This window comes from Salvelinus alpinus, chromosome 24 (genome assembly GCF_045679555.1).
Source record: "Salvelinus alpinus chromosome 24, SLU_Salpinus.1, whole genome shotgun sequence".
NCBI lineage: Eukaryota > Metazoa > Chordata > Actinopteri > Salmoniformes > Salmonidae > Salvelinus > Salvelinus alpinus.
The window spans coordinates 29,482,286-29,507,902 of record NC_092109.1 but is presented as its reverse complement, the minus strand read 5'-3'; the positions used below and the strand labels follow the sequence as shown (position 1 = coordinate 29,507,902).

Here is a 25,617-nt window from a genome sequence, read left to right as displayed (position 1 = left end):
GGTGGAACACCCACTCTTGGTGATGGAGTTGTGTAGGCTCAGGGCTCGGGAGTTTCTCTCCGCTCTGTTCAGACATGACAACCGGGTGGAGGACAGGGAGGGGTCACTCGCTGATGGCCTCTCCTCACCCAACTCAGCCCCCACAAACTAGAGGGAAAGAGAGAGAGATAGAAACAGTCAGACTAGGGGGTGTGGACCTTCATCAGATTATTATCCAGATTGTCATTTGTCTCCATGCCTGTGTGTGTCTGTACCTGTTCCTCGTCCAGGGGCATCTTGGGTTTGACAGCCAGGATGAGGTCAGGCGTGGTGTCTCTCAGCTCCTCTGGGTTCTCATAGATGTGATGTTTCAACTTCACACCCACGTTGTCATACAAATGCCTGTCACAGAGAGACACAAAGATTGAGACATACACAGATTATAAATCCGCTGTTTACACTAATGACTTTCCAATCCAATCTGGAGGGCAAACTAGTTAATCTAGTCATCTTCAGGATAGCTGAGATTTGGGCTAAAATTTCCAGGTGGTGAGGGTAGGTAACAACATCTCCACCCCGCTGATCCTCAACACTGGGGCCCCACAAGGGTGCGTTCTGAGCCCTCTCCTGTACTCCCTGTTCACCCACGACTGCGTGGCCATGCACGCCTCCAACTCAATCATCAAGTTTGCGGATGACACTACAGTGGTAGGCTTGATTACCAACAACGACGAGACGGCCTACAGGGAGGAGGTGAGGGCCCTCGGAGTGTGGTGTCAGGAAAATAACCTCACACTCAACGTCAACAAAACAAAGGAGATGATTGTGGACTTCAGGAAACAGCAGAGGGAGCACCCCCCTATCCACATCGACGGGTCAGTAGTGGAGAAGGTGGAAAGTTTTAAGTTCCTCGGTGTACACATCACGGACAAACTGAATTGGTCCACCCACACAGACAGCGTTGTGAAGAAGGCGCAGCAGCGCCTCTTCAACCTCAGGAGGCTGAAGAAATTCGGCTTGTCACCAAAAGCACTCACAAACTTCTACAGATGCACAATCGAGAGCATCCTGTCGGGCTGTATCACCGCCTGGTACGGCAACTGCTCCGCCCACAACCGTAAGGCTCTCCAGAGGGTAGTGAGGTCTGCAGAACGCACCACCGGGGGCAAACTACCTGCCCTCCAGGACACCTACACCACCCGATGTCACAGGAAGGCCATAAAGATCATCAAGGACAACAACCACCCAAGCCACTGCCTGTTCACCCCGCTATCATCCAGAAGGCGAGGTCAGTACAGGTGCATCAAAGCAGGGACCGAGAGACTGAAAAACAGCTTCTATCTCAAGGCCATCAGACTGTTAAACAGCCACCACTAACATTTAGCGGCCGCTGCCAACATACTGACTCAACTCCAGCCACTTTAAAAATGGGAATTGATGGAAATTATGTAAAAATGTACCACTAGCCACTTTAAACAATGCCACTTAATATAATGTTTACATACCCTACATTACCCATCTCATATGTATATACTGTACTCTATATCATCTACTGCATCTTGCCATCTTTATGTAATACATGTACCACTAGCCACTTTAAACTATGCCACTTTATGTTTACATACCCTACAGTACTCATCTCATATGTATATACCGTACTCTATACCATCTACTGCATCTTGCCATGCCGTTCTGTACCACCACTCATTCATATATCTTTATGTACATATTCTTTATCCCTTTACACTTGTGTGTGTGTATAAGGTAGTAGTTGTGGAATTGTTAGGTTAGATTACTTGTTGGTTATTACTGCATTGTCGGAACTAGAAGCAAAAGCATTTCGCTACACTCGCATTAACATCTGCTAACCATGTGTATGTGACTAATAAAATTTGATTTGATTTGATTTGAAATTTGAGTTCATTCGATGAAACCATAAACACACACAATAATACCTAGTAAAAACCATGATGTTTGAACTCATGATGACAAGGATGTCAGAGAATCCTCTGAGGAATAAATAACCTGAGGTTTATGATGGGGCTGAGGGTGGAGGTCACATACCTGTCACATATGTCTCGGCAGGACGGGTGCCTCTCTAGGGAGTAGCTGCGTGTTAGCTGGGAGGGGGTAATCTCCACGATCTGGTTGAGTGGGTGGTCCTGCAGGGAGGTGGCCCGTAACAGAGGCAGGCTGGGTGGGGAGAGGAGGGAGCCCTGGTCCCCCTGGTCCTCCTCACCCTGTCCAGTCTCTGACAGCCTGTCCTCAGCCTCTCCTCCCTCTGCTGGTCCCTCCATCGTCTCCGCCTCCTTCCCCTCTCCCTGTTCCCGCTCCTCTTCCTCCATCTCCTCTTCCTCCTCCTCCCTCTCGTCCAGCACCCAGGCCTCTCCAGACTGGCCCTCCCCAGGCTTACGCTCTGCATCCTGGATGGCTTTCTGGTATAACTCTGAGAAACTCCTGGAGCCATTAGAGACAGCAGGAGAGCAAGAAAAGTTTCACTAACAAGATGGTATTACTGAATAAATATTACATAAATATATACATCCCTTTTAATACACTCCGTTTATTCATGAATGGTACAGTATTCTAGAGCAGTACCTCTGAGGATTTTGCACAACAACAAAAACATAGATTTACCAGTGAAAAAACATGGCATCTCTTTGAAATCCAAGAGTTGTCATTCCCTATTATAAGATGTAACAACATTCTGACAGTGGCCACACTTTTGGGGTTGTTCTTAAACACGACTGTCAAAACCATATCTACTAATGAGGGGTTCTCTCTGTAGATAGCTCCACCAGCCAGTTTGACATGTACATGAGCCCTGTTAATATCCTGTTTAGTTTTGCCTTTCCTCTGTCTGAGAAGTTCCTCCTTTACCAGGCTGCAGTAACACTGTCCATCTGGCTGACAGTAGAAGAATGTAGAGGTCTTTGCTAACTGCCACTACCTGGGTCACTATCATTAGAGGCCATTAGACACATTGATTGGTGGTTAACCAGCTGGTGGGACACTGACTACAACACGCCATAAACAACAGAGTGAGCTGTGACCCTGGAATGGTGTGTCCCTGACCTCCTGAATTCATCTGTCCCCCCCCCTCCCTCCCTCCCTCCCTCCCTCCCTTGTCCTTTAACTCCTTATCAACATTAGTCTTCACCTACCAAACTTCCTTGAACCCTGACCCCCATCCTTCTCTCCATATCTGCCTCTCCCCCAGCCTTCTCTCCCCTTAATTCTCGCCATGTTACCCTCCCCTCCCCACTGTCATGTATCCCCATCCATCTCTCACTACCCCTGACCCCCCTTCACCCCCTCTGACCTGCGGGGCTTGCCGTTCTCATCTGGAGGGATGACGGTGATGTGGATCTTGTGGGCGGTGCGGAGGAGTCTGGTTCTCTCCTCTGGTCCTAGGTGCACCAGGGCGTGGCCACACAGACGCACCACCCGCGCCCCCAGCTGCAGACCCCCGCTCTCCGCATAGCCGAACCGCTGCAGATCCGTCACAAAGCCCTCCTCGCTCATCAGGAAGCCTGGCTGGCCCACCCCGTCACGCAGGGGGGTCACCTCCCGTGCCTCGCACCCCCGTGTCACCAACTGGACACAGAAACAGGACACAGTGAGTATCCAGTAATGTATCATCAGAACAGAAACAATGATTCACTAACTTAATAGTTTATGAGCAGCGGTGTTTTAAAGACTTCCCACCTCCAGTCTCTGCACCATCTCCCGTATCTCCTCCGCCTGGCTGTCCATCACACTGATTGACACAGCCTCCCCCCTCTCATAGAAGATATCCAGGCAAGGCCCGCCTATGGCCCTGCTGTCTATCACCGCCTTCCAGCCAATCACATCGCGGCAGCAGCAGTTGAACACCACCCTCCGTGTGTATCTCTCGATCAGCACCACTGATTCAGCTGAAACCCCCAGTAGACAGGGTAGCTTGTGTCCTCCTGTCTCCCCCTCATTCCCACTGGTGGCCATCACAGCCCAGACCAACGCCCCAGCACTGTGCAGCTCTGCCCCCTTGGCCCCCTTCAGTTTGTCTTTGCGTTTGCTCCCCAGGGACAGCAGGGGGAACTTGGTGGAGGAGTCGATTGGCGTGGTGGTCACGTAGTTTTCTGCCAGGTCCTTCAGGTACTCCTGTCGTGTCCGGGTGGCCATAGAGCGGAACTTCTCCGCCTTCTCTGCAGCGTTCTCAGCATTCACCGCCTTGGCCAGCAGGAAGTCTCTGAAGGCAGGGGAACGGGGGAATCGAGCACCCGTAGGGAACAGAGGCCCAAATAACGGGATGTCTTTGGAGCGTGTCACCGCCACCCTGAGATAGAGGGAGAGAGAGAGAGAGAGAGAGAGAGAGGGAGAGAGAGGAGGTGGAAAAGTATAGTCAACAACAACAGCAGAGGGGAAAGGAGAGAGTGTGTTAGGGTTTAAACATCATAGAAAAATTAATCCAGCCTCATAATCAGTCTTGCTAAACAGTCATAGTTTTGATTCCCTGGTAAGTACAATATGATAACAGTGAACATGTTGTTACACAGTTCTTATACCTGTAATCTCTGATTGATAATGCTGAAAGAAAATAAACCAACTGAGGCAGTTGTGGAGCAGCCAGGTACAGTGGTAGAGCAGGAGAGAAGGTTATTTTCTCACCTGTAGTAGGTATGGTCAGAGCAGGACTGTTCCACCTGGACGATGATGAAGACATGTTGGAAATGGGAGCGGATGGCCTTAGGAGTGAAGGGCAGAGCCCCTGGCTCCTGGAACACTATGGTCACTATGTCATTCCCAATGTGCCTCTTTCTCAGCAACTACCAAACAGAGACGGGGGGGGGGGGGGGGGAGCAGGGAGAGGGAAATGGAGAGGGAGAGGGAAAGATAGAGAGATGGGTGTAGCAGGAAAGGGAAAGAGATAGAGAGGGACAGAGATAGAGAGAGAGGAAGAGAGCAAGAGAGAGGAAGAGAGAGAGAGAGGGACAGAGAGAGAGAGCGATAGAGAGGGACAGAGAGAGAAAGGGAGGGAGAGCGAGGAAGAGAGAGGGACAGAGAGAGAGAGAGAGATAGAGAGGGACAGAGAGAGAGAAAGAGAGGGAGAGAGATAGAGAGGGACAGAGAGAGAGATATAGAGGGACAGAGAGAGAGAAAGAGAGGGAGAGCGAGAGAGAGAGAGAGAGAGAGAGATAGGGTTAGCGAGGTAGTCAAGAGAGTGGGGAAGCTGTTTTGTTTTGGTTATTTGATCCACTAATGATCATGTGCAGTTAGTTATTTGGTGTTAGTTATTTGGTGTTAGTTATTTGCATGGTGTCATGTTTCCAAATCACTCCACCAGAAGAACTGACATGTGAGCGGCTCCCCAGCCTGACTGCCAGCCAAACAGACAGAGAGGCAGTATATCAGTAGCTATAGGCAGACACAGCATGCTTTTAGAGTGGGTGTTGGACATAGAAACGCAGAAGAACAAAGAATTTGTCTGTCATGCTTGTTGTGCGACATTACTCAAGCGTGAAAGCCTTCATTTCAACATAGTACTATGGGGAAATGTGTAGCTTTTACCACCAAAGAATAACCATGACATAAACACAGAATCAAGAAGATTATTTTTTAAATTGTGATTTACTACAGGAATGCTGCTTGTGAAAGTTGATTATTCTCTTCAACATAAAAATACCAAACCGTGCTTGAATAAAAGATCAGGACCTCTGCTTCTGATAGCATTAAGGCTCAAACACACCAATTGCGTTTGCTGGCTAAGAGTACTTAGTATCTCTGAAAGTCATTTGCGACTCCACATGTAGAATCTCGTGAAAAACATCGGCAGTCAGACATCTACAGCGGGTGGTCCCTAAAACACACCGCGCTGAACAATTAGCAAACGAATGCTAGATCCACATCCGGTAGGTGTGATGTGCGCGAGCCTTCAGATTTCAAAAGTACCTTCTAAATACTATGTTATCACACCATCATTGCTATAGCTGATTGTTTATTTATTTAACTAGGCAAGTCAGTTAAGAACAAATGTTTATTTACAATGACGGTCTACCCCAGCCAAACCCGATTGTGCGCCGCCCTATGGGACTCCCAATCACGGCCGGTTGTGATACAGCCTGGAATCGAACCAGGGTCTGTAGTGACACCTCTAGCACTGAGCTGCAGTGCCTTAGACCACTGCGCCAATCGCGAGCCCCTTAGTTGACTGGGTTTCCTTGGTGTTCTGTAAAGCAGTGTGTATTGTTACCTGTTGTGTGTTGTTGGCCGTGTAGGGCAGCATGGTGGACACATGGAACATCACCTCATAGTCCTGGTAGTGTGTGTAGAGGGACTGGGTCCCTGTGGAGTCCGCTGTACACACACACACACACACACACACACACACACACACACACACACACACACACACACACACACACACACACACACACACACACACACACACACACACACACACACACACACACACACACACACACACACACACACACACACACACACACACAAAGGTTTACACACGTCGCTCTCAGATAGTGTAAACACAGACTAAACTGTCAGTACACTGTGGTCTGACTCTAGGGTGCTGAGATTACACAGTGATGGACAGTATTAAGATGGAGGACAAACACAGACTATACTACCTCCCCCAATACTGCTACGATTACACAGTGTTAGATAGTGTTAATCTTATGTGTTCCCTGGCAAATAATGCCCCCTAGATAGTGTGTGTCTCCAGACAGGGTGAGCAATATCCAGCCTATAGATAATGTATTGATAGTGTGATAATGACTGTACAAGTGTACTATCTTAATTTGACCAGTTTCTCACAGCAGGAAAATTAATCCTGCAGAAACAGGAAATGTGAATTATTATGTGGATTATAATTAATGGAAAAATATTTTGGGAGTTGGTACATTTTTTGCTAGGGCAAATCAAGTCAAGTTACAAATGTTTGAAGCCTTTTTTAACCTTGAATACACTACAAGTGTGCATTCCTGCTGCGAAGGAAAATCCCCTGCAACGCCAGTGATCAAATTAAGATAGCAGATCTGTATGTGCAGTGCTCACTCTTGGTGTCCAACTGAGCTCGGTACTTCTCCCAGCCTTTCAGATTCACCCGCTCCCCCAGCAGATCCAGGAACTCCTCGAAGGCCGGCCCCGAGCTCTCGTTGTTATACATGTCCTCCTCAGAGCTCTGGCCTGCACGGCAGTACATCACCCCCACCTTCCTCTGGAAGTTCAGCTGGAGAGAGAGAGAGCGAGAGAGAAGGAGAAAGTATTTGTCATTAATTCTTACCTGTTCATCAAACCATAGGAGGTTTACATCTAACAGAGTATCCTGAGCAGTGGAGGCTGCTGAGGGGAGGACGGCTCATAATAATGTCTGGAATGGAGTAAATGGAATGGTATCAAACACGTGGTTTCCATGTGGTTGACTCCATTCCAGCCATTATTATGAGCTGTCCTCCCCTCAGCGGCCTCCACTGATCCTAATGGATCTGACCTTTTATTGGCCAGGCCATGCAGAGTGACAGAACACTGAGTGGTGAACCCAGCACAGTTAGCGTTACTAACCATGAACATTTCATCCAGTATGTTTAGGATGAATCTCTGAATGACAAATAATAGACCATGAATTGAAATTGCAATGTCCTTATCCATTTCTATTCAATATATATACAATTTATTATTATTTTTACCCACTTTTTCTCCCCAATAGCCTAGTGGTTGGAGCGCTGGGTCAGTAACCGAAAGGTTGCTGGATCGAATCCCCGAGCGGACAAGGTAAGGATCTGTCGTTCTGCCCCTGAGCAAGGCAGTTAACCCAGTGTTCCCCGGGCGCCCGAAGACGTGGATGTCGATTATGGAAAGGAAAGAAGGGAATACCTAGTCAGTACAACTGAATGCATTCAACCCAACCCCTCTGAATCAGAGAGGTGAGGGGGCTGCCTTAATCCACATCCACGGCGCCCCGGGAACAGCAGGTTAACTGCCTTGCTCAGGGGCAGAACAACAGATGTTTGACCTTGTCAGCTCGGAGATTTGATCCAGCAACCTTTCGGTTACTAGCCCAACACGCTAACCACTAGGCTACCTGCAATCAACCCCCTGCACCTCTCTGATTCAGAGGGGTTGGGTTAAATGCAGAAGACAAATTTCAGTTGAATGCATTCAGTTGTACAACTCACTAGGTATCCACCTTTCCCAATTTTTTCGATCTTATCTCATTGATGCAACTCCCCATCAGGCTCGGGAGAGGCGAAGGTGGAGTCATGCGTCCTCCGAAACATGCCCGCATTACCACGCTCCTTAACACCCTCCAGCTTAACCCGGAAACCAGCCGTGTCGGAGGAAACACCGTTCAATTGGCGACCGGAGTCAGCCCGCAGGCACCCAGCCCACCATAAGGAGTCGCTAGAGCGCAATGAGCCAAGTAAAGCCCCACCGGCCAAACCCTCTCCTAACCTGGACGATACTGGGCCAATTGTGTGCCATCCTATGAGACTCCCGGCCACGGACGGTTGTGGCACAGCCCGGGAAATGAACCCGGGTCTGTTGTAACGCCTCTAGCGATGCAGTGCCTTAGACTGCTGCGCCACTCGGGAGGCCCATTTCTATTAAGTCTAATAATCTATCTATATATTCAATTTCTATGCCCCAGTCAGTATGGCTGTGGCAGTGTAAGCAGCAGCACCGTGGGTGGGACCTACTCACCCCTTGTTCGTCCAGCTTGAGCAGGGTGTCTCGGACCTTGGGTGAGGTGGAGGCCAGACGCAGGCAGTGGAGGTTGAGCTCCGGGATGATGAACTCCAGGAGCCTTTTAGGAGACAGGCCTCGGGGGGTGGTGTGGCGGGCTGCTGAGGGCACGGACTCCTCCAGGATGGAGCCTCGCAGAGTCTTCAGCTGGGAGGAAGAGAAAGGCAAGAGGGGTGTGAGTGACTGAAATGGATGAGTGTTTTCATAATGCCATAATGTGTCAGTCTGGGTTTGTGTATGAGTGAATGCCAGTATGTTTTCATAAAAGGACCTGTAAGTCTGTCAATACTGTCTACTCTTTTTGACCACGAGTCTGCGGTGTAGACTGACCTCAGTGGTTCTGAAGATGATCCTGTAGTTATACTGAGCTCCACTAGACCCCTCCTTCTCCTCTCTACGGAAGCTGATGGCCACTGGACCAAGGCGGTCATCCATACCAAAGAAGTTCTGATGATCTGAGGAGTGAAAAGAGTGTTTTTACACATCTATAACAGGTTTCCTTATAACACTGTTGTTGACTAACACTATTAATTCAAGAAAAGCAAACGACCTCTCTCACACACCTACGCAGCACTCACCTTTCATGTAGAAGTATTTGCGGTAGTAATGGGCTCCCAGGTCTGCGTGTTCTATGAAGTAGTTGCTCTTGCCCTGCTGTTGGACGTGGCTCTCTCTGGGTTCCTCCAGTACTGAGACAGCATCGTTGGGGTTCCTCAGGCTCAGCCACAGACCCCCTCTGCCCTGCGTATGCCCCAGGCCCGCCCGCTCCTCACCCCCCATCTCATTACGGAAGTGGGGGCAGCTGAGCAGCAGCTCGTTGTCGTTGCCATCTCCCTCGTCCAGGGAGGGGTCCTCCACAGCCCCCCCAACACCGCCCCCGCCCTGCGAGGGCGAGGAGGGCGTGGCCTGGGTGAGGGGACGCATCGTCGAGGCAGCCGATGCCCCTGAAGTGATGTTTTTTTTGCGGCCGATGCTGTCTCGGTTGCTGGCCGCCTCTGTGAGGTCAAACAAAATGCTCTGGACATCATAGTGGGCAAAATTCCTGACCCAGGCTCCTCCCCCCAGGTTGTCATAAGGACCTGGTTGGGGGATCTGTGGAGGAGAGGGCTTGGCCTTCTTGCTCAGCCCCTCAGGCTTTGGGGGCTTGGCTGGTTTTGGGGTGTCTCCTGCGGGGGTGGACAGAGCCCTGAAGAAGCCGTCTGGCTCTGGGGGGGTTCCCTGCAGGCCCAGCAGCAGAAAGGGGTCTTTGAAGCGGAGGGCATTGGGGCTCAGAATGCCTTGGTCCTCTGCACTCGGCTCCTGGGTTCCTGACAGACCTATCTGTCTCTCCAGCGAGGAGAGGCTGCCATACTCCCTGTGCAGCACCACCCCTGAGTCCTCCTGGGCCCCGGCACCTGCCTTCTCCCCCACCGCCCGTGTTGCCTTCCCTCCCGTCTTACCAGAGGAGTCCAGGTCTCCGAGCGTCACGTCACTGTTGCTTCTCTGCATGATGTGTCCTCGGCCCACTGACCTCAGGTTCAGACCCACACAGCTCGGAGTAGTAAGACTCTCCCCATCTGTTCCATCCCTCCTCGGGGGCCACTCCCCTGTCACCACCCGCGCCCTTACCCCACCCTCTCGCTTAGAGTCAAAGTTGACCGTTGTCAGAGGGGGTCGTGGCCTCTGCCGGCAAAACTTGCGTAGGAAAAGGTCGTCAGACTGCATGGTGCCTCAGACTCCAACTATCTCTCCTCACTGTGTCAAGCCTGATGAGTAAAGGTACTACACGTGGTCTTCATCCACATTCAATAACAAAATGCAAAGGACTATTAGATGACTGTTGTATAAGATACAATGATATGTTTTAGATCTGGAAAACGTACACCCATTCCACGTTCCTTTAGGACGTCCTCCAGCTTTGGCTTTGCAGATGACTACTATTCTGGTGTGCCTCAGTCGTGGTGTGCCCCAGTCGTGGTGTGCCCCAGTCGTAGTGTGGTCCAGTCGTGGTGTGGTCCAGTCGTGGTGTGGTCCAGTCGTGGTGTGGTCCAGTCGTGGTGTGGTCCAGTCGTGGTGTGCCCCAGTCGTAGTGTGGTCCAGTCGTGGTGTGGTCCAGTCGTGGTGTGGTCCAGTCGTGGTGTGGTCCAGTCGTGGTGTGCCCCAGTCGTAGGGTGCCCCAGTCGTAGTGTGGTCCAGTCGTGGTGTGGTCCAGTCGTGGTGTGGTCCAGTCGTGGTGTGGTCCAGTCGTGGTGTGGTCCAGTTGTGGTTTGGTCCAGTTGTGGTTTGGTCCAGCTCTCTGTCCTCTGGGTTGGAGAGGATTCGCGTGTGTGTTGGCTTCTCTGATCTGTCATCCATCAGCTCACACCCCTCAGCACCTGCTTGCTTCTCTTTGGTCTCTTCCACTGGACACCTGTACACAGCGACAAAGCAACTGTCATTTTTAAGTATGGTTTGACCGCAGACACCCATCTTGGCTTGACACTGCTATTATGCTTCCTGACACCTCAGATTTCATTCAACGGTTGCAAAGCAAACCGTAGACCAGTGCAAAATATTACCATGAAATTCAAATGCATTTATTTTCAACAATGAAGTGTAGAAACGTGAATAGGAAAACCAGAAGCTCTGACATGTGTTGTATTGTTCAGTAGCGTTTCACCTCTGAATACTTGCATTATCATTTTTTCCTTTCCAAAAATAGCTGCCAAGCAAGTCATATGGCCCACCATATCCACCCTACAGACAATCAATAGAACACTGTGGGCTGGAGGGGGCCTTCCTGTCCTAAGACAATTTAAGAATACAATCAGAACATGTAGAGAAGCATGTTTAGTTAAAAAAAGAATAATAATAAACATCAGTCAGGAGGATATTAAACGTCTCAAGAGGTATGCTTCAATATGCAGAAAAATAAACATGTTTTTTTTATTTTTTTTACATAGAATTAAGCGTAATGATTATGGCTCTAGGTTGCAGGAAAAAGCTGTTTCAGAATTTACTCTGGACCACCCCCCAGCCATCCTCATACTTTGTGCCCCCTCAAATTCTTGCTGTGCATGACGCCCTGAATACAATAGTCATAAACCTAACAATGCTGGCCAGCCTGCCAACAGAATAAGATCTCTCTCTCTCTCTCTCTCTCTCTCTGTCTGTCTGTCTGTCCCTTTCTCTTTCTCGCTCTCAGTCTGTTCTCTATGCCTCTCTGTCTGTCTCTCACCTTCTCTCTCTGTCTGTCAAATGTACCGGCTCGTAAATAAAGCATCCTCCATTCAGGCTGCAAAGGCATCATTTCCCTCCTTAACTATCTTCAAATGGCGAGCCGCCGCAAAAGAAACGGGGAAAATATGTGCACTATGTGTCTCTCAATATGTCTCTTTATAAAACACAATTTTTCACCACCATTTTCGGATTTTCGGACAATTTAGGATGTTGCACACCGCGTTCAGCCAGGGGAGGATAGCCTAGCCGTTGGGCCAGTAACTGAAAGCTTGCTCCCAGAAACAATTCGAATCGGTGAAACATCTGTCGATGTGCCCTTGAGCAAGGCACATAAGAGCGTCTGCTAAATGACTAAAATGTAATGGAAATGTAATTATAGCTAGTTAAGGCGGGAAATTATGCCTTTTCAGCCTGAATGGAGGATGGGGGACACCAGTGTATTACCGGGAATGCACATCGTTCCTAGACGATTGTGCAAATCTAGCCAATACTATCGGCTGCCTAGGCTACATTGATACCAGATCTTGGCAACTCATTCATTATTTCTGTCATCATTTGGGTTGGGCCAGACTTTTCCAGACCCCGCGACAAACACATTGATTGATACTGTACAGTACAAGTGAGAGTTCCCTAGGTGACAAGGCCAGCCTATTGCTAAAATAGGCGTAATTTCATCATCTAGTTAGGCCTATTCTAAACATCCTTATTCGTTTTCATTACAGACCATTGATTTTATTTTATGTTTAGATTTACTCACCGGCGAAAATAGGTTGTTTGCAAATGAATTGCTTCGGTTCCTGACATCCCCTTTCTCTTTTCCCTTGTCTATGACCAAATTGACGTCAATCACACGATATCGGAAACACGTTTGGCGTTAATACGAAGATGAGATAGGGCATTCGTCTACGGTCTTTGCTATCTGGAATCCTTGGTACATCCCTACCCATTGAAGTTAATATTTAAAATGGTTAAGGTAAGGGTTACATTTAGGGTTCTCAAAGTTGCTTCCTGTCTCGCTATTTATCATGCAACTCCTGTCTCCAGATGATATGCAGTCTTGAGAGCAGGTGCAGTGATGCAGCTCAGCTTCCCGGCGCGCGCCACCACACAGCACAGAATGCTGCAGAGACGTGTAGCTGATTGGTGGGTGAGGAAGTAATATCTGTCTCAGTCTCTCTCGTTCTTTATTTTTATCTTGACTCTTTCTCTCTCTGTGCCTCTGTAAAAGTGAATGTAAATAGCCACTCCGTTTATTGACTGAATATTGGAGATGGCAATTCCCTGTATGTCCACAAAAAGGAATAATACACCTGTACCTGGTGGCATAAATACAATATTGTAGGCCTAGACCTAGACCATGATGACATGTGAACATGATAACATGTTTGAACATGCATTCTGAAATTAAGCCTCCATCTATGAATTGCACTATCTACTAGATGCCTTTAACCACAGTAATTCACGCTGATATATTTTCTGGATAATATCAATTTCTTCTGCAGCAAATTAGGTTTGACTTGTTCAAGGACAGAGCAGCAGCATCCATCTCCCTGCTGGTACCAAGCCCAGCCACTTAGTTTCCATCCAAGGATTATGAATCCCCCAGCCTATAGTCTCCTGACATGCTGTGTCAGTCAAATGTTTGGGTACAGTCTGAGAACAGGATAGAATTTTCTGAAATGTGAGCATTACTGTAGTTCCTAACAGGACTATGGGATCTGTATGTGTTCATTGAGAACACTCAAGAGTATTTTTTTGTGGTCTATAGTTCAAGCTGGTACATCCACTGTATAGCCATGCACCCCCCCTGCACCCCCATGCACCCCCCATGCACCCCTCATAGAGATAGTTCCCTGGTGTTTTTAGTGAACCAATGGCAGATTGTAAGCAAGCAATCAACAATCTCAAAATCTGCACGCACCCACACCAATTACCCATAAATGTAGGTCATCTCTTTTAACAACACGATAACACATGCTAAATATTTGATCAATCCAGTCTAATTTTTTCAGTCTCATGCATTATAAATTGATTGCCAGCTTAAAACTGGAAATACAGTGGTTTTGTTGCCTTGTTCATTACAAACACATAAAGGGCTGCAGAGGAGGCTGCCCTGCAGGCAAATCATTATACTCCCATGTTCTGTGGATTGACTTAGAGACATACTGTACATATTTAAGTTATGAGTCAGATTGATGAAGGGAAACTCTAACCAGTCTAGTGCTGTACAGATGGAGGATCTTACTTTGAGCCAGTGCGCTACAGCAAGAAAATAATCCTGCAGCAACAGGAAATTTGAATTATTATGTGGATTATAATTAATGGACATTTTTGTAGGGGTTGATCCATTTTTATTAAGGGAAAATCAAATCTGAATTTTCAAAGTGGAAATCACGAACTTCAGAAGACTTTTTAAAGCTCAAATATATCACGAATTTAACATTTCCTGCATTGCAGGGAAGTTCTCCTGCAACAGGATGGTCCGATTTAAGATCTTATATCTGTATGTGATGTTCTGTTTCTAACTGCCCACCCCAGGAGAGGGGCTTGAGTTCGCTAGTTTAAATTATGCAACAGGGGACCATGGTGACCTACAGGTTCCTGCTCATCTCACTTCTGTGCAGAGCTGCAATGTTCATTTCTCCATCCCTCACAGACTACTAACCAGCACGTCTGGTGGTTTCTGTGTCAAACACGGAAGTGACTTTGTTGAATGTATCAACGTTATAGCGTGAAAGGTTTCCTCACCCTAAAGGTCATGTGAACCTATTTCTGCCCCATCTGTCCCTTCCTTTAACCAAATTCAATATCTATTTAGATCTGCATGTTGGCCTTTCATTCAAACAAAAGGTAGAGGGCGGGATGTTAGTTTTGAAACTTTGTCGAAAATGGGTTAATGTTTTCATGTGAAATCATTATATGACGGAGAGTTTGATAGATCAATATGCATTCTCCACTTCATTGTATGCAGTTCATATTACAGTAAATCACAATAACCTACAAATTGCAGCGTAATTCCTCATCTAGCAAAGGATTAAGCAAAGAGGGATTACCCAAGACATGCAGCCAAGGGATTAGAGTGTTCTCCAGGACTTTCTGAAGATTGGGTGCGTTCATCGTGACCGTTCAGCAGTCCCACTCCACAGTCAACAGATCCTCTCATGAAACCAGAAAGCAGAGCAGTCTCACTGCCTCAGAAGCCCAAACAGGAACGCACTGCCTCGCTACATAATTAAGCCTCAACATTGGTGTTTGATGCACTGTCTAACTACGCTGATAAAACATTGCTAGCAGTGAGTTAATGATAATGATCTCAGATCTCAGTCACTATACTGAGTATCTTTGCTCTCTGTGTGACCTGTGTTGTTCCAGTCTTTATAGCAGGACTTTGCCTTGGTACTCCAGCAGACTTCCCCTCTACAGGTACTACATTATGTCTGTGTTGGGCTCATGTTTTCTAGTGTTGTCTATCTTTCACCAGCTCTGCTGGGACCTTAGTGGTTTGGAGGCCATGAGTGCTCAGCGCAGTGGGGGCTCCATCCTGTTTGGTGTACATGTAAAGCCCAGGACAAGACTACAGGGCTGCTGGTGTGTGCTGTCCGGATGTGGCCATGGTGACTGTACACCCACTTTAGGGAAGCCATGTTTCCTGGACACTTTTCTTTTTGCGCCATCTCTGACCCCTACTCCCTTCTAGGCTTCGTCCTGTGCAGCAGGAAGTGATGTCACATGCATCCTGACCTTTTAACCGTCAGAGGATGGGTGTCGTCATCATATCCCTGCTCTGCTCTCCCGCTCCCATCACGGCTAACTGGACTACCAGAGAGAGACCTGGCAGCCTGCTGCTCTGCTCTCCCCCTCCCATCACGGCTAACTGGACTACCAGAGAGAGACCTGGCAGCCTGCTGCTCTGCTCTCCCCCTCCCATCACGGCTAACTGGACTACCAGAGAGAGACCTGGCAGCCTGCTGCTCTGCTCTCCCCCTCCCATCACGGCTAACTGGACTACCAGAGAGAGACCTGGCAGCCTGCCAACCACAAATCTCTGTTTAACTCCTGACCTCCATCTCACATGCCTTCATCAAGCTTAAATCTGATGCATTTTTAAGCCCCTTCTTATCAGCACATCGTTTTGAGGGGGAAAACAGCAACAACAAAAGTATTTGTAGATAAATTATAAATTGTATTTGCTGTAGCCTACAGTAGAGTACATTCATTAAATGTACTGTATAAATGTATTTACTTCAGGCCCAGCTCTGTGAAAATCAGCTTAAAAGCTCACCACAGGCAGCCATTAAATGTGATCAATGACCAGGGTAGGTATCCACCCCACTGCCATATCCGCTCTATCACGTGATAAACTGGTTCTCTATGTAAGGTTTCAGTGGATGTCTACGCTTACAGATCCCTTATGGACTCAATGATTTATTCTACTGTATGTTACGGTGTCTGTTGAATATTCAAGCTGGTTCCTGTGTTATAAAACAGCTATGCCGTCAATGACGATGCAACCTGCCGTTGAAAATATCCGACTCCCCTGACCTGTTTCTGTTTTTGGCTCATGGTTACCTACGCACATGTGGGATTAAAATGATCTGTTGAAATGGGGAACAGGCCAGATTACTGTGATAGCTCAAACCAAAGGCCATTAAGAGTATATATTTCTGTACTTCTGGCATGATTTCAAAAACCCTCATTAGAACTGCAGAGAAGTGTGAAACGTTAACAAGGATTCCAAGCATACATGTTAGATGAAAAACGAAGTACTCGTGTTTAATAGGAGTATCTCTTATTAAGTATAGAAGTGTAATGAAATGATTCTCTCTCCCTCTTAAATACTATCACTAGACTTGAGAGCAACATCGGGTTTCCCACAATTTTCCTCATTGCATACTAGTATTTTTATGCTGAATCACAGTACTGCCACCAGCTACACAACCTCAGTCCTCCAAATCACAGTGATTGGTGCTTACGGTACAATGGGGCCTAAATTGACCATTAAGGATAATTGATTTAGGTTTAGCTAATTAACCTCGTATTCTCACTATGTCCGGCAGCCAATCCCAGGGCCCGTTATTGATCCCAGCTCTGTCTGTTACATTTGGACTGACACTGCACGACTACCGTGTCATTAGAAACACAAAACTGGTTGAAAAGACTGAAAACAGCCAGTGGGTGTATTATTGCGCACAAAATTGGTTTCAGGAAATAAAGTAATCCTAATGCTACTTCTCCCTCGCATCACTTTACCCCTCCTTTCTTCTGCTGCCCGCTGAGTGGGGCCTGTGCCAGGTCCAGAGAATGCTAAGTGATTGGTTCTGGCGCACTCTCTCATTTTGTCCTGCATTTTATCTCAGTTTTTTTGATTTCATATAGTTAGCAGACGTCCGTCTGAGTTATTGGTCTCCAAAGTCACATAGCTCCTTTACTCAATAGATTGCCTCGGAAAAGAGGTTTGCTGTCAAAGTGGCAGAGGGGAAGGTGGAGAGTGGAAAGCTTCAGGACTTTTTGTTCGTTTATGAACTCATCACCCCTCCCAGAGCTTTGGTCAGCTCACTCAGTACCAATGGAGGCTGCTGAGGGGAGGACGGCTCATAATAATGGCTGGAATGGAGCGAATGGAATGGCATCAAACACATGGAAACCATACCATGTATTTGATACCATTCGATCTATTACGCTCCAGCCATTACCACGAGCCTGTCCTTCCCAATTAAGGTGCCACCAACCTCCTGTACTCAGTACAGGATCACATCATCAAGTCTCGGAGATCAGATGTTGATTTAAGGAGTGGTGATTGACATGTGATAGCATGATAGCAATGGGGAGAGCAGTTAGTCCCCCTGGCTTCTGGCAGGTCACCAGGCTGAGTCACTGCAGCATGTGGGAGTGTACAGATATGACCCTCCCTGCCATCCACACATGCTTTTTATCACTTCCCACCCTTCTACCTTCCTACTCTGGTGATTTAAAAAAAATACGTCACATTGGACGCACAAAGGAAGTTGGATAATTTTTTGGGGCACCTTTCACATTTCCAATGTAATTTTGCTAAGTCTATTTAATGTCACCTTACAGAGTGTGTTGGCTACTGTCTGCCTGTGTGTCCTCCAGTGGGGGACCTTGTGACATAGTGAACTGGGTGTCTCTCACTACTGTTGGTTGGTGTGTGGAGGTCAAGCCCACCTTTAGGCTTAGGCTAGACTGAAACAAGGCAACAGTAAACATGTCCCCCACCAAGAATGCACCACAAATGATCCATTATATTGACCAGATACTCAAGTGGCCGCTTTAACAATGAAAGTTAGCCTGGGTACCAGTCTCTTTAGTTGATCCACTCCCTGTACTCCATATCATGTGCCAAAGACTCTTTGGCAGTGACAAGGAGTGGCAAGTGGAATATTAGCTAAAGAGACCTCTACTCAGACTAGAAGGCAGTCGGGAGGAGGCAAGATCAGGGGGGTCCATTCTAGCCAATGAGAGGGCAGATACACGTGTGAACAACAGGCACAACTCCGATATAAAGTGTTTTTTCTCAAAGTTGCCAGGATGTCACGTGTCCTACTTATCAGTGCACTTGTAACAACCTAAACTCTACAAAACGTCTGTTCGATCAAATAAGACGCACGTAGCAAACTAGCAATTCCATATTTTGTTAGCCAAATTCGACACTCTCACCTTTGCCTCGATTCGGCAGTCTCGTCCAGATCATCATGGCATTTGTAATTCTTTATGATAGCCACATTAGCTGCTAATTAGCATTCCATTTTGGGGGGGGGGGTAAATACAGGCTACACAATTATCAGAACATCACGCTAGGGTAAGCCTACACAAAATACAGCCATTATTTTAAGTGTTACTAACATCCCATATGGGAAAAATGAATGGTGGGAAAATTATTGGAACCAAGTCCCTGTTTGACCGCTAGGTTTTATGAGTATTATACTGTGGTACTCTATAGCCTATAGATCAGATCTAGGAACCAAGCAACAACACTGCCCTCTAGGCTGCGGAAGGAATGATACGGCGTGACTCAATTATCAGGTAGTAAAAAATAATGTTGAATGTATTACAAAGAGCAGTGATGAAAAACAACATTGCAACACTCCGGATCTAGCGTCTGCAAAGACCTTGTAGGAAGCTTTAATTGTGCATCCATCATCCTCATCCACAACACTCTAGCAAGCCCCCAGCCTACTAGAAGGTAATAGGCACTCACATTGTCTCTAGCGGATGGTTATGCTTCCACATTTCGCCAGGTCCAAACGTAATATGGTACCTGCAGAATTCGGCACCTTTTGTCGTGTTCCATAAGAGGCCCTCATACCATCGCGGTCACCTAATCCTCTCCAGCTTCCAATTGGCTCATTCATCCCCCTCCTCTCCCCTGTAACTATTCCCCAGGTTGTTGCTGTAAATGAGAACGTGTTCTCGGTGAATTTACTTGATAAAATAAGGGTTAATAATTCATAAATAAGAGAATGGGCTGGTGTGTGTGCGTGTTTGTGTACATAAGTGCATGTTTGTGTGTTCACTCGTGTATGAAAAAGACACCAAAGTATTTTTCAGTTATTCTGATCATTGATAAAACAGACTGTGTCTATGTTTTAACATGCTTATTGAAACATATACAGTACCAGTCTAAAGTGTGGACACACCTTCTCATTCCAGGGTTTTTCTTTATTTTTACTATTTTCTATATTGTAGAATAATAGTGAAGACATCAAAACTATAAAATAACACATATGGAATCATTGTCACGCCCTGACCTTAGAGAGCCTTTTTCGGTCTCTATTTTGGTTTGGTCAGGGTGTGATTTGGGTGGGCATTCTATGTTCTTTATTTCTTTGTTTCTGGCCAGTGTGGTTCCCAATCAGAGGCAGCTGTCTATCGTTGTCTCTGATTGGGGATCATACTTAGGCACCCCTTTTCCCTCCTTCTGTGTGGGATCTTGTTCTTTGTGTGCAGGTAGTTTGCACATCGAAGCTTTTCGGTCGTTGTATTCGTTATTGTTTTGTCCTTTCAAAGTTTCACTTCGTTATTAAATTATGTGGAACTCAAAGAACGCTGCGCCTTGGTCTCTTCCTTCCGACGACACCCGTCACAATCATGTAGTAACCAAAAAAGTGAGATTATTTTAGATTATTCAAAGTAGCCACCCTTTGCCTTGATGACAGCTTTGCACACTCTTGGCATTCTCTCAACCAGCATCATGAGGTAGTCACCTGGAATGCATTTAAATTAACAGGTGTGCCTTGTTAAAAGTTATTTTGTGGAATGTATTTCCTTAATGCGTTTGAGCCAATCAATTGTGTTGTGACAAGGTAGTGGTGGTATACAGAAAATAGCCCTATTTGGTAAAAGACCAAGTCCATATTATAGCAAGAACAGCTCAAATAAGCAAAGAGAAATGACAGTCCATCATTACCTTAAGACATGGTCAGTCAATCTGGAAAATTTCAAGAACTTTGAAAGTTTCTTCAAGTGCAGTTACAAAAACCATCAAGCCCTATGATGAAACTGGCTCTCCTGAGGACCGCCACAGGAAAGGAAGACCCAGAGTTACCTCTGCTGCAGAGGATACATTCATTAGAGTTACCAGCCTCAGAAATTGCAGCCCAAATAAATGCTTCACAGAGTTGAAGTAACAGACACATCTCAACATCAATTGTTCAGAGGAGACTGCGTGAATCAGGCACTCCATGGTCGAATTTCTGCAAAGAAGCCACTGCTAAAGGACACCAATAAGAAGAAGAGACTTGCTTGGGCCAAGAAACACGAGAAATGGACATTAGACCGGTGGAAATCTGTCCTTTGGTCTGATGAGTCCACATTTGAGTTTTTTTTTCCAACCGCTGTTTCTTTGTGAAATGCAGAGTAGGTGAACGGATGATCTCTGCATGTGTGGTTCCCACTGTGAAGCATGGAGGAAGAGGTGTGATGATGTGGGAGTGCTTTGCTGGTTGCACTGTCTGTGATTTATTTCGAATTCAAGGCACACTTAACTAGTATGGCTACCACAGCATTCTGCAGCGATACGCCATCCCATCTGGTTTGCGCTTAATGGGACTATCATTTGTTTTTCAACAGGACAATGACCCAAAACACACCTCCAAGCTGTGCTATTTGACCAAGGGCTATTTGACCAAGGATAGTGATCGTGTGCTGTATCAGATGACCTGGCCTCCACAATCACCCAACCTCAACCCAATTGAGATGGTTTGGGATGAGTTGGACCGCAGAGTGAAGGAAAAGCAGCCAACAAGTGCTCAGCATATGTGGTAACTCCTTCAAGACTGTTGGAAAAGCATTCCTCATGAAGCTGGTTGAGAGAATGCCAAGACTGTGCAAAGCTGTCATCAAGGCAAAGGGTGGCTACTTTGAATAATCTAAAATATAAAATATATTTGTTTAATACTTTTTTGGTTACTACATGATTCCATATGTGTTATTTCATAGTTTTGATGTCTTCACTATTATTGTACAATGTAAAATAAAGAAAAACCCTGGAATGAGTAGGTGTGTCCAAACTTTTGACTGGTACTGTAAATGTATAATATGTTATGAAATGAGCATGTTTAAATCTGGTGTTACCTCCTATTTCATTAAATGCAGGCCAGAAAGAGGAAGCTGGCTTAGAAAAGGCTCTTTCTATGGCATCGTCTGTGTTTTCTGCGTTTAACCCTGACTTCCTATTTTACTGAATACTACCAGCTAAAAGAGGGATGATACATCTCTGTCTCTCCATCTTACATTACTATGTCCATCCATCACCACTGTGAGAAAGCCTATGAACATTTTGACTAAGGTATTGGTAATGTGCATGCTCAAAGAACTATATTGTGAGGTTATATGGGAGTACATGGCATGCGTGGAAGAGTTAGTCAGAGTGAATGTGTCTGTCTGTCTGAATCTGGCACACTGCCCACAGTGGCAGGAAGAACAGCTGTCCCTCTGCAACGGCACTGTGTGTGATTCAGCCCATGACTGTGTGTGTGTGTGTGTGTGTGTGTGTGTGTGTGTGTGTGTGTGTGTGTGTGTGTGTGTGTGTGTGTGTGTGTGTGTGTGTGTGTGTGTGTGTGTGTGTGTGTGTGTGTGTGTGTGTGTGTGTGTGTGTGTGTGTGTGTGTGTGTGACCGGAACGAGAGAGGAACTGACCCTCACTCCATCACTGCTGCTATTATGTGGAGCTGAACTGCACACTGTGGTTCCTCTTCCATACGTGCAGCTGGCTCTGAGGCCGAGGCAGAAACACTGCCCACACTAGCATTTATAGCAGTCTGAACTGGTACCCCTACCCTGTCTGCTCAGAGAGGAAGAGACACTGGCCTCCCTCACTTCCTCACTATCCCCGCTATTGTGCTTCGAAATGAATCCTGGTGCCCCTGAAACGGCTGCACCGCCCACACACACTCTCTCACACACACACACTCACCCAGATAGGCTCTATGTATTACCACACATTCTTTCATCATGAATCTCAGATCTGGCTATTAAAGACATTGGTTTAATTTAACTTATGCTTTGCTGTAAAAGTCTGAAACAACATCAACTGCAACAGCATCTGTCCTCTTGCATACCATTTTCTGCATGACATTGATGACTGAGAGGGCAGTGGTTACAGTTGCTGTCTTCCACATTCTAGGCAGTCAGACACCTTGCTCCAGTCAGGCTTCCTGTTGCTCTGTCTCTAGTCTCTAGCAGCACTGGCCTTTACACCGCCTGTTGCTCTGTCTCTAGTCTCTAGCAGCACTGGCCTTTACACCGCCTGTTGCTCTGTCTCTAGTCTCTAGCAGCACTGGCCTTTACACCGCCTGTTGCTCTGTCTCTAGGTTCTAGCAGCACTGGCCTCTACACTGCCTGATGGCTCTGTCTCTTGTCTCTAGCAGCACTGGCCTCTACACCACCTGATGGCTCTGTCTCTTGTCTCTAGCAGCACTGGCCTCTACACCACCTGATGGCTCTGTCTCTAGTCTCTAGCAGCACTGGCCTCTACACCACCTGATGTCTCTAGACTCTAGCAGCACGGGCCTCTACACCGCCTGTTGCTCTGTCACATCTGCTCTATGTGCTCTGTACCTCATGACTTAAATATAATAGTGCATTGCCCTGGAACCACATGCCAATATGCTAACTGTGCCTGGTGATACAAGCCAATATGCTAACTGTGCCTGGTGATACAAGCCAATATGCTAACTGTGCCTGGTGATACACGCTGATTTTGCTCCTTTCCGTGTGTAGGCTACATCTGTGTGTTTGCGTGAGTCTTGCATCATGCTTTAAACACTGAACAAAAATATAAACGCAACATGCAACAATTTCAAAGATTTTACTGAGTTACAGTTCATATAAGGAAATCAATCAATTGAAATGAATTCATTAGGCTCTAATCTATGGATTTCACATGACGGTGAATACAGACATGGATAAGTTGGTCACAGATACCTTAAAAAAAAGGTAGGGGTGTGGATCAGAAAACCAGTCAGTATCTGGTGTGACCACCATTTGCCTCATGGAGCGTGACACATCTCCTTCGCATAGAGTTGATCAGGCTGTTGATTGTGGGCTGTGGAATGTTGTCCCACTCCTCTTTAATGGCTGATGTGAAGTTGCTGGATATTGGTGGGAATTGGAACATGTCTATCCAGTGCATCCCACACATGCTCAATGGGTGACATGTCTGGTGAGTATGCAGGCCATGGAAGAACTGGGACATTTTCAGCTTTAAAGGAATTGTGTACAGATCCTTGCAACACTGGCCGTGCATTATCATGCTGAAACATTTGGTGATGGTGGTGGATGAATGGCACAACAATGGGCCTCAGGATCTTGTCATGGTATCTCTGCATTCAAATTGCCATTGATAAAATGCAATTGTGTTTGTTGTCTGTTGCTAGCCCATAGCATAACCCCACCGCCACAATGGGGCACTCTGTTCACAACGTTGATACAGCAAACCGCCCGCCCACACGACGCCATACACACTGTCTGCCATCTGTGGGACGACAAGCATCCTGGTCTCAGATGATCCCGCAGGTGAAGAAGCCGGAAGTGGAGGTCCTGGGCTGGGGTGTTTACACGTGTTGTGCGGTTGTGAGGCCGGTTGGACGTACTGCCAAGTTTTCTAAAACAATGTTGGAGGCGGCTTATGTTAGAGAAATTAACATTAAATTATCTGGCAATAGCTCTGGTGGACATTCCTGCAGTCAGAATGGCAACTGCACGCTCCACAACTGCACATTTTAGAGTGGCCTTTTATTGTCCCCAGCAGATGGTGCACCTGTGTAATGATCTTGATGTTTAATCAGCTTCTTGATACGCCACACCTGTCAGGTGGATGGATTATCTTGGCAAAGGAGAAATACTCACTAACTGGGATATAAACAAATGTGTGCACAACATTTTAGAGAAATAAGCTTTTTGTGCGTATGGAACATTTCTGGGATCTTTTATTTCAAGTTATGAAACATGGGGCCAATGCTTCACATGTTGCATTTATATTTTTGTTCAGTATAGTTCAACCATCAGAGTATCACCTCGCCACGAGTGTCACTTTAATGGAGTGGAGTGTGAGAAGGAGACTGTAACACAAGCACATTGATTTAGTTGAAATCAATGGCAAGTGGCTTTGTAAGGTATGATAATGTAGTGACACATATGCTAGTACCCTGGGATCTCAAATCAAATTTTAAAAAATGGTCACATGCTTCGTAAACAACAGGTATGGACTAACAGTGAAATGCTTACTTACGGGCCCTTCCCAACAATGCAGAGAGAAAGAAAATAGAGAAATAATAGAAAGTAAAACATGAAATAGAAGTAATAATACATACACAATGAGTAACGGGCTCCTGAGTGGTGCAGCGATCTAAGGCACTGCATCTCAGTGCTAGAGGCGTCCCACCAGACCCTGGTTTGATTCTAGGCTGTATCACAACTGGCCGTGATTGGGAGTCCCATAGGGCGGTGAACAATTTGCCCAGCGTCGTCTGGGTTTGGCTGGGGTAGGCCATCATTGTAAATAAGAATTTGTTCTTAACTGACTTGCCTAGTTAAATAAAGGTTAAATAAAATAAAAAGTTAAAATAAATGATAACTTGGCTATATACAAAGCTATATCTGGTTCTCTGAGCTCTGTTAGTAATGCTTGTGTGTGTGTGTGTGTGTGTGTGTGTGTGTGTGTGTGTGTGTGTGTGTGTGTGTGTGTGTGTGTGTGTGTGTGTGTGTGTGTGTGTGTGTGTGTGTGTGTGTGTGTGTGTTGTATTTAGGATAATACTGGGAGTGGATCATGGGTATAACACCAGTTTAGTAACTAAGTGATGATAATGAGGAAAGAAGAGTATCGGTGCTAGTGCACTGTGCTGCTCAGTGTTTCTGATCCTGACCCAGCTGTGCGGCCCTCCACCTTGGTCTGTGAGGTACATCCTGTCTGCGTGTTTCCTATGTGCGGCAGCTGTCTGAGAGGAGCCTCTCAGGGACACACAGGCAGGAACGATCTACCAGTGCTACAGCTAAGCGCTTCTAATTAGTAACTCTGTTTTTTTGTAATGCTCTTTTTACCGCCAACGCCTTTAAATTGAAAATGCAGCCAGTTGCACAGTGACTCTTTCCACCCTTATTGACTGTAATAGAATGGACACGAAGTGCTTTTCCCACATGGCTAGAGCAGTAATGATTTTCACTGTGTTGTATGTATCTG

General features: G+C 46.6%; 1 protein-coding gene across 9 annotated transcripts in view; it reads right to left on the bottom strand.

Moving 5' to 3' along the window:
• LOC139552527 (signal-induced proliferation-associated protein 1-like) overlaps positions 1-25,617 on the bottom strand; it is a 43,053-nt gene that overhangs the window by 11,160 nt on the left and 6,276 nt on the right. For 8 of the 9 annotated variants that reach the window (XR_011670442.1, XR_011670443.1, XR_011670441.1 and 5 more), the window contains exons 2-12: positions 9,300-11,110; positions 9,052-9,176; positions 8,680-8,868; positions 7,033-7,207; positions 6,212-6,315; positions 4,630-4,787; positions 3,688-4,297; positions 3,302-3,576; positions 2,044-2,436; positions 255-381; positions 15-147 (exon numbers count right to left, since the gene is read on the bottom strand). Coding sequence is in view for 6 of the 9 variants with exons in the window: in XM_071364339.1 (XP_071220440.1) it covers positions 15-147; positions 255-381; positions 2,044-2,436; positions 3,302-3,576; positions 3,688-4,297; positions 4,630-4,787; positions 6,212-6,315; positions 7,033-7,207; positions 8,680-8,868; positions 9,052-9,176; positions 9,300-10,425 (3,415 nt within the window). In the remaining 3 variants the exon portion in view is untranslated. Of the gene's footprint in view, positions 1-14; positions 148-254; positions 382-2,043; positions 2,437-3,301; positions 3,577-3,687; positions 4,298-4,629; positions 4,788-6,211; positions 6,316-7,032; positions 7,208-8,679; positions 8,869-9,051; positions 9,177-9,299; positions 11,111-12,676; positions 12,892-25,617 lie in introns of those variants that run through there. The other variant, XM_071364338.1, reaches the window with a different exon arrangement.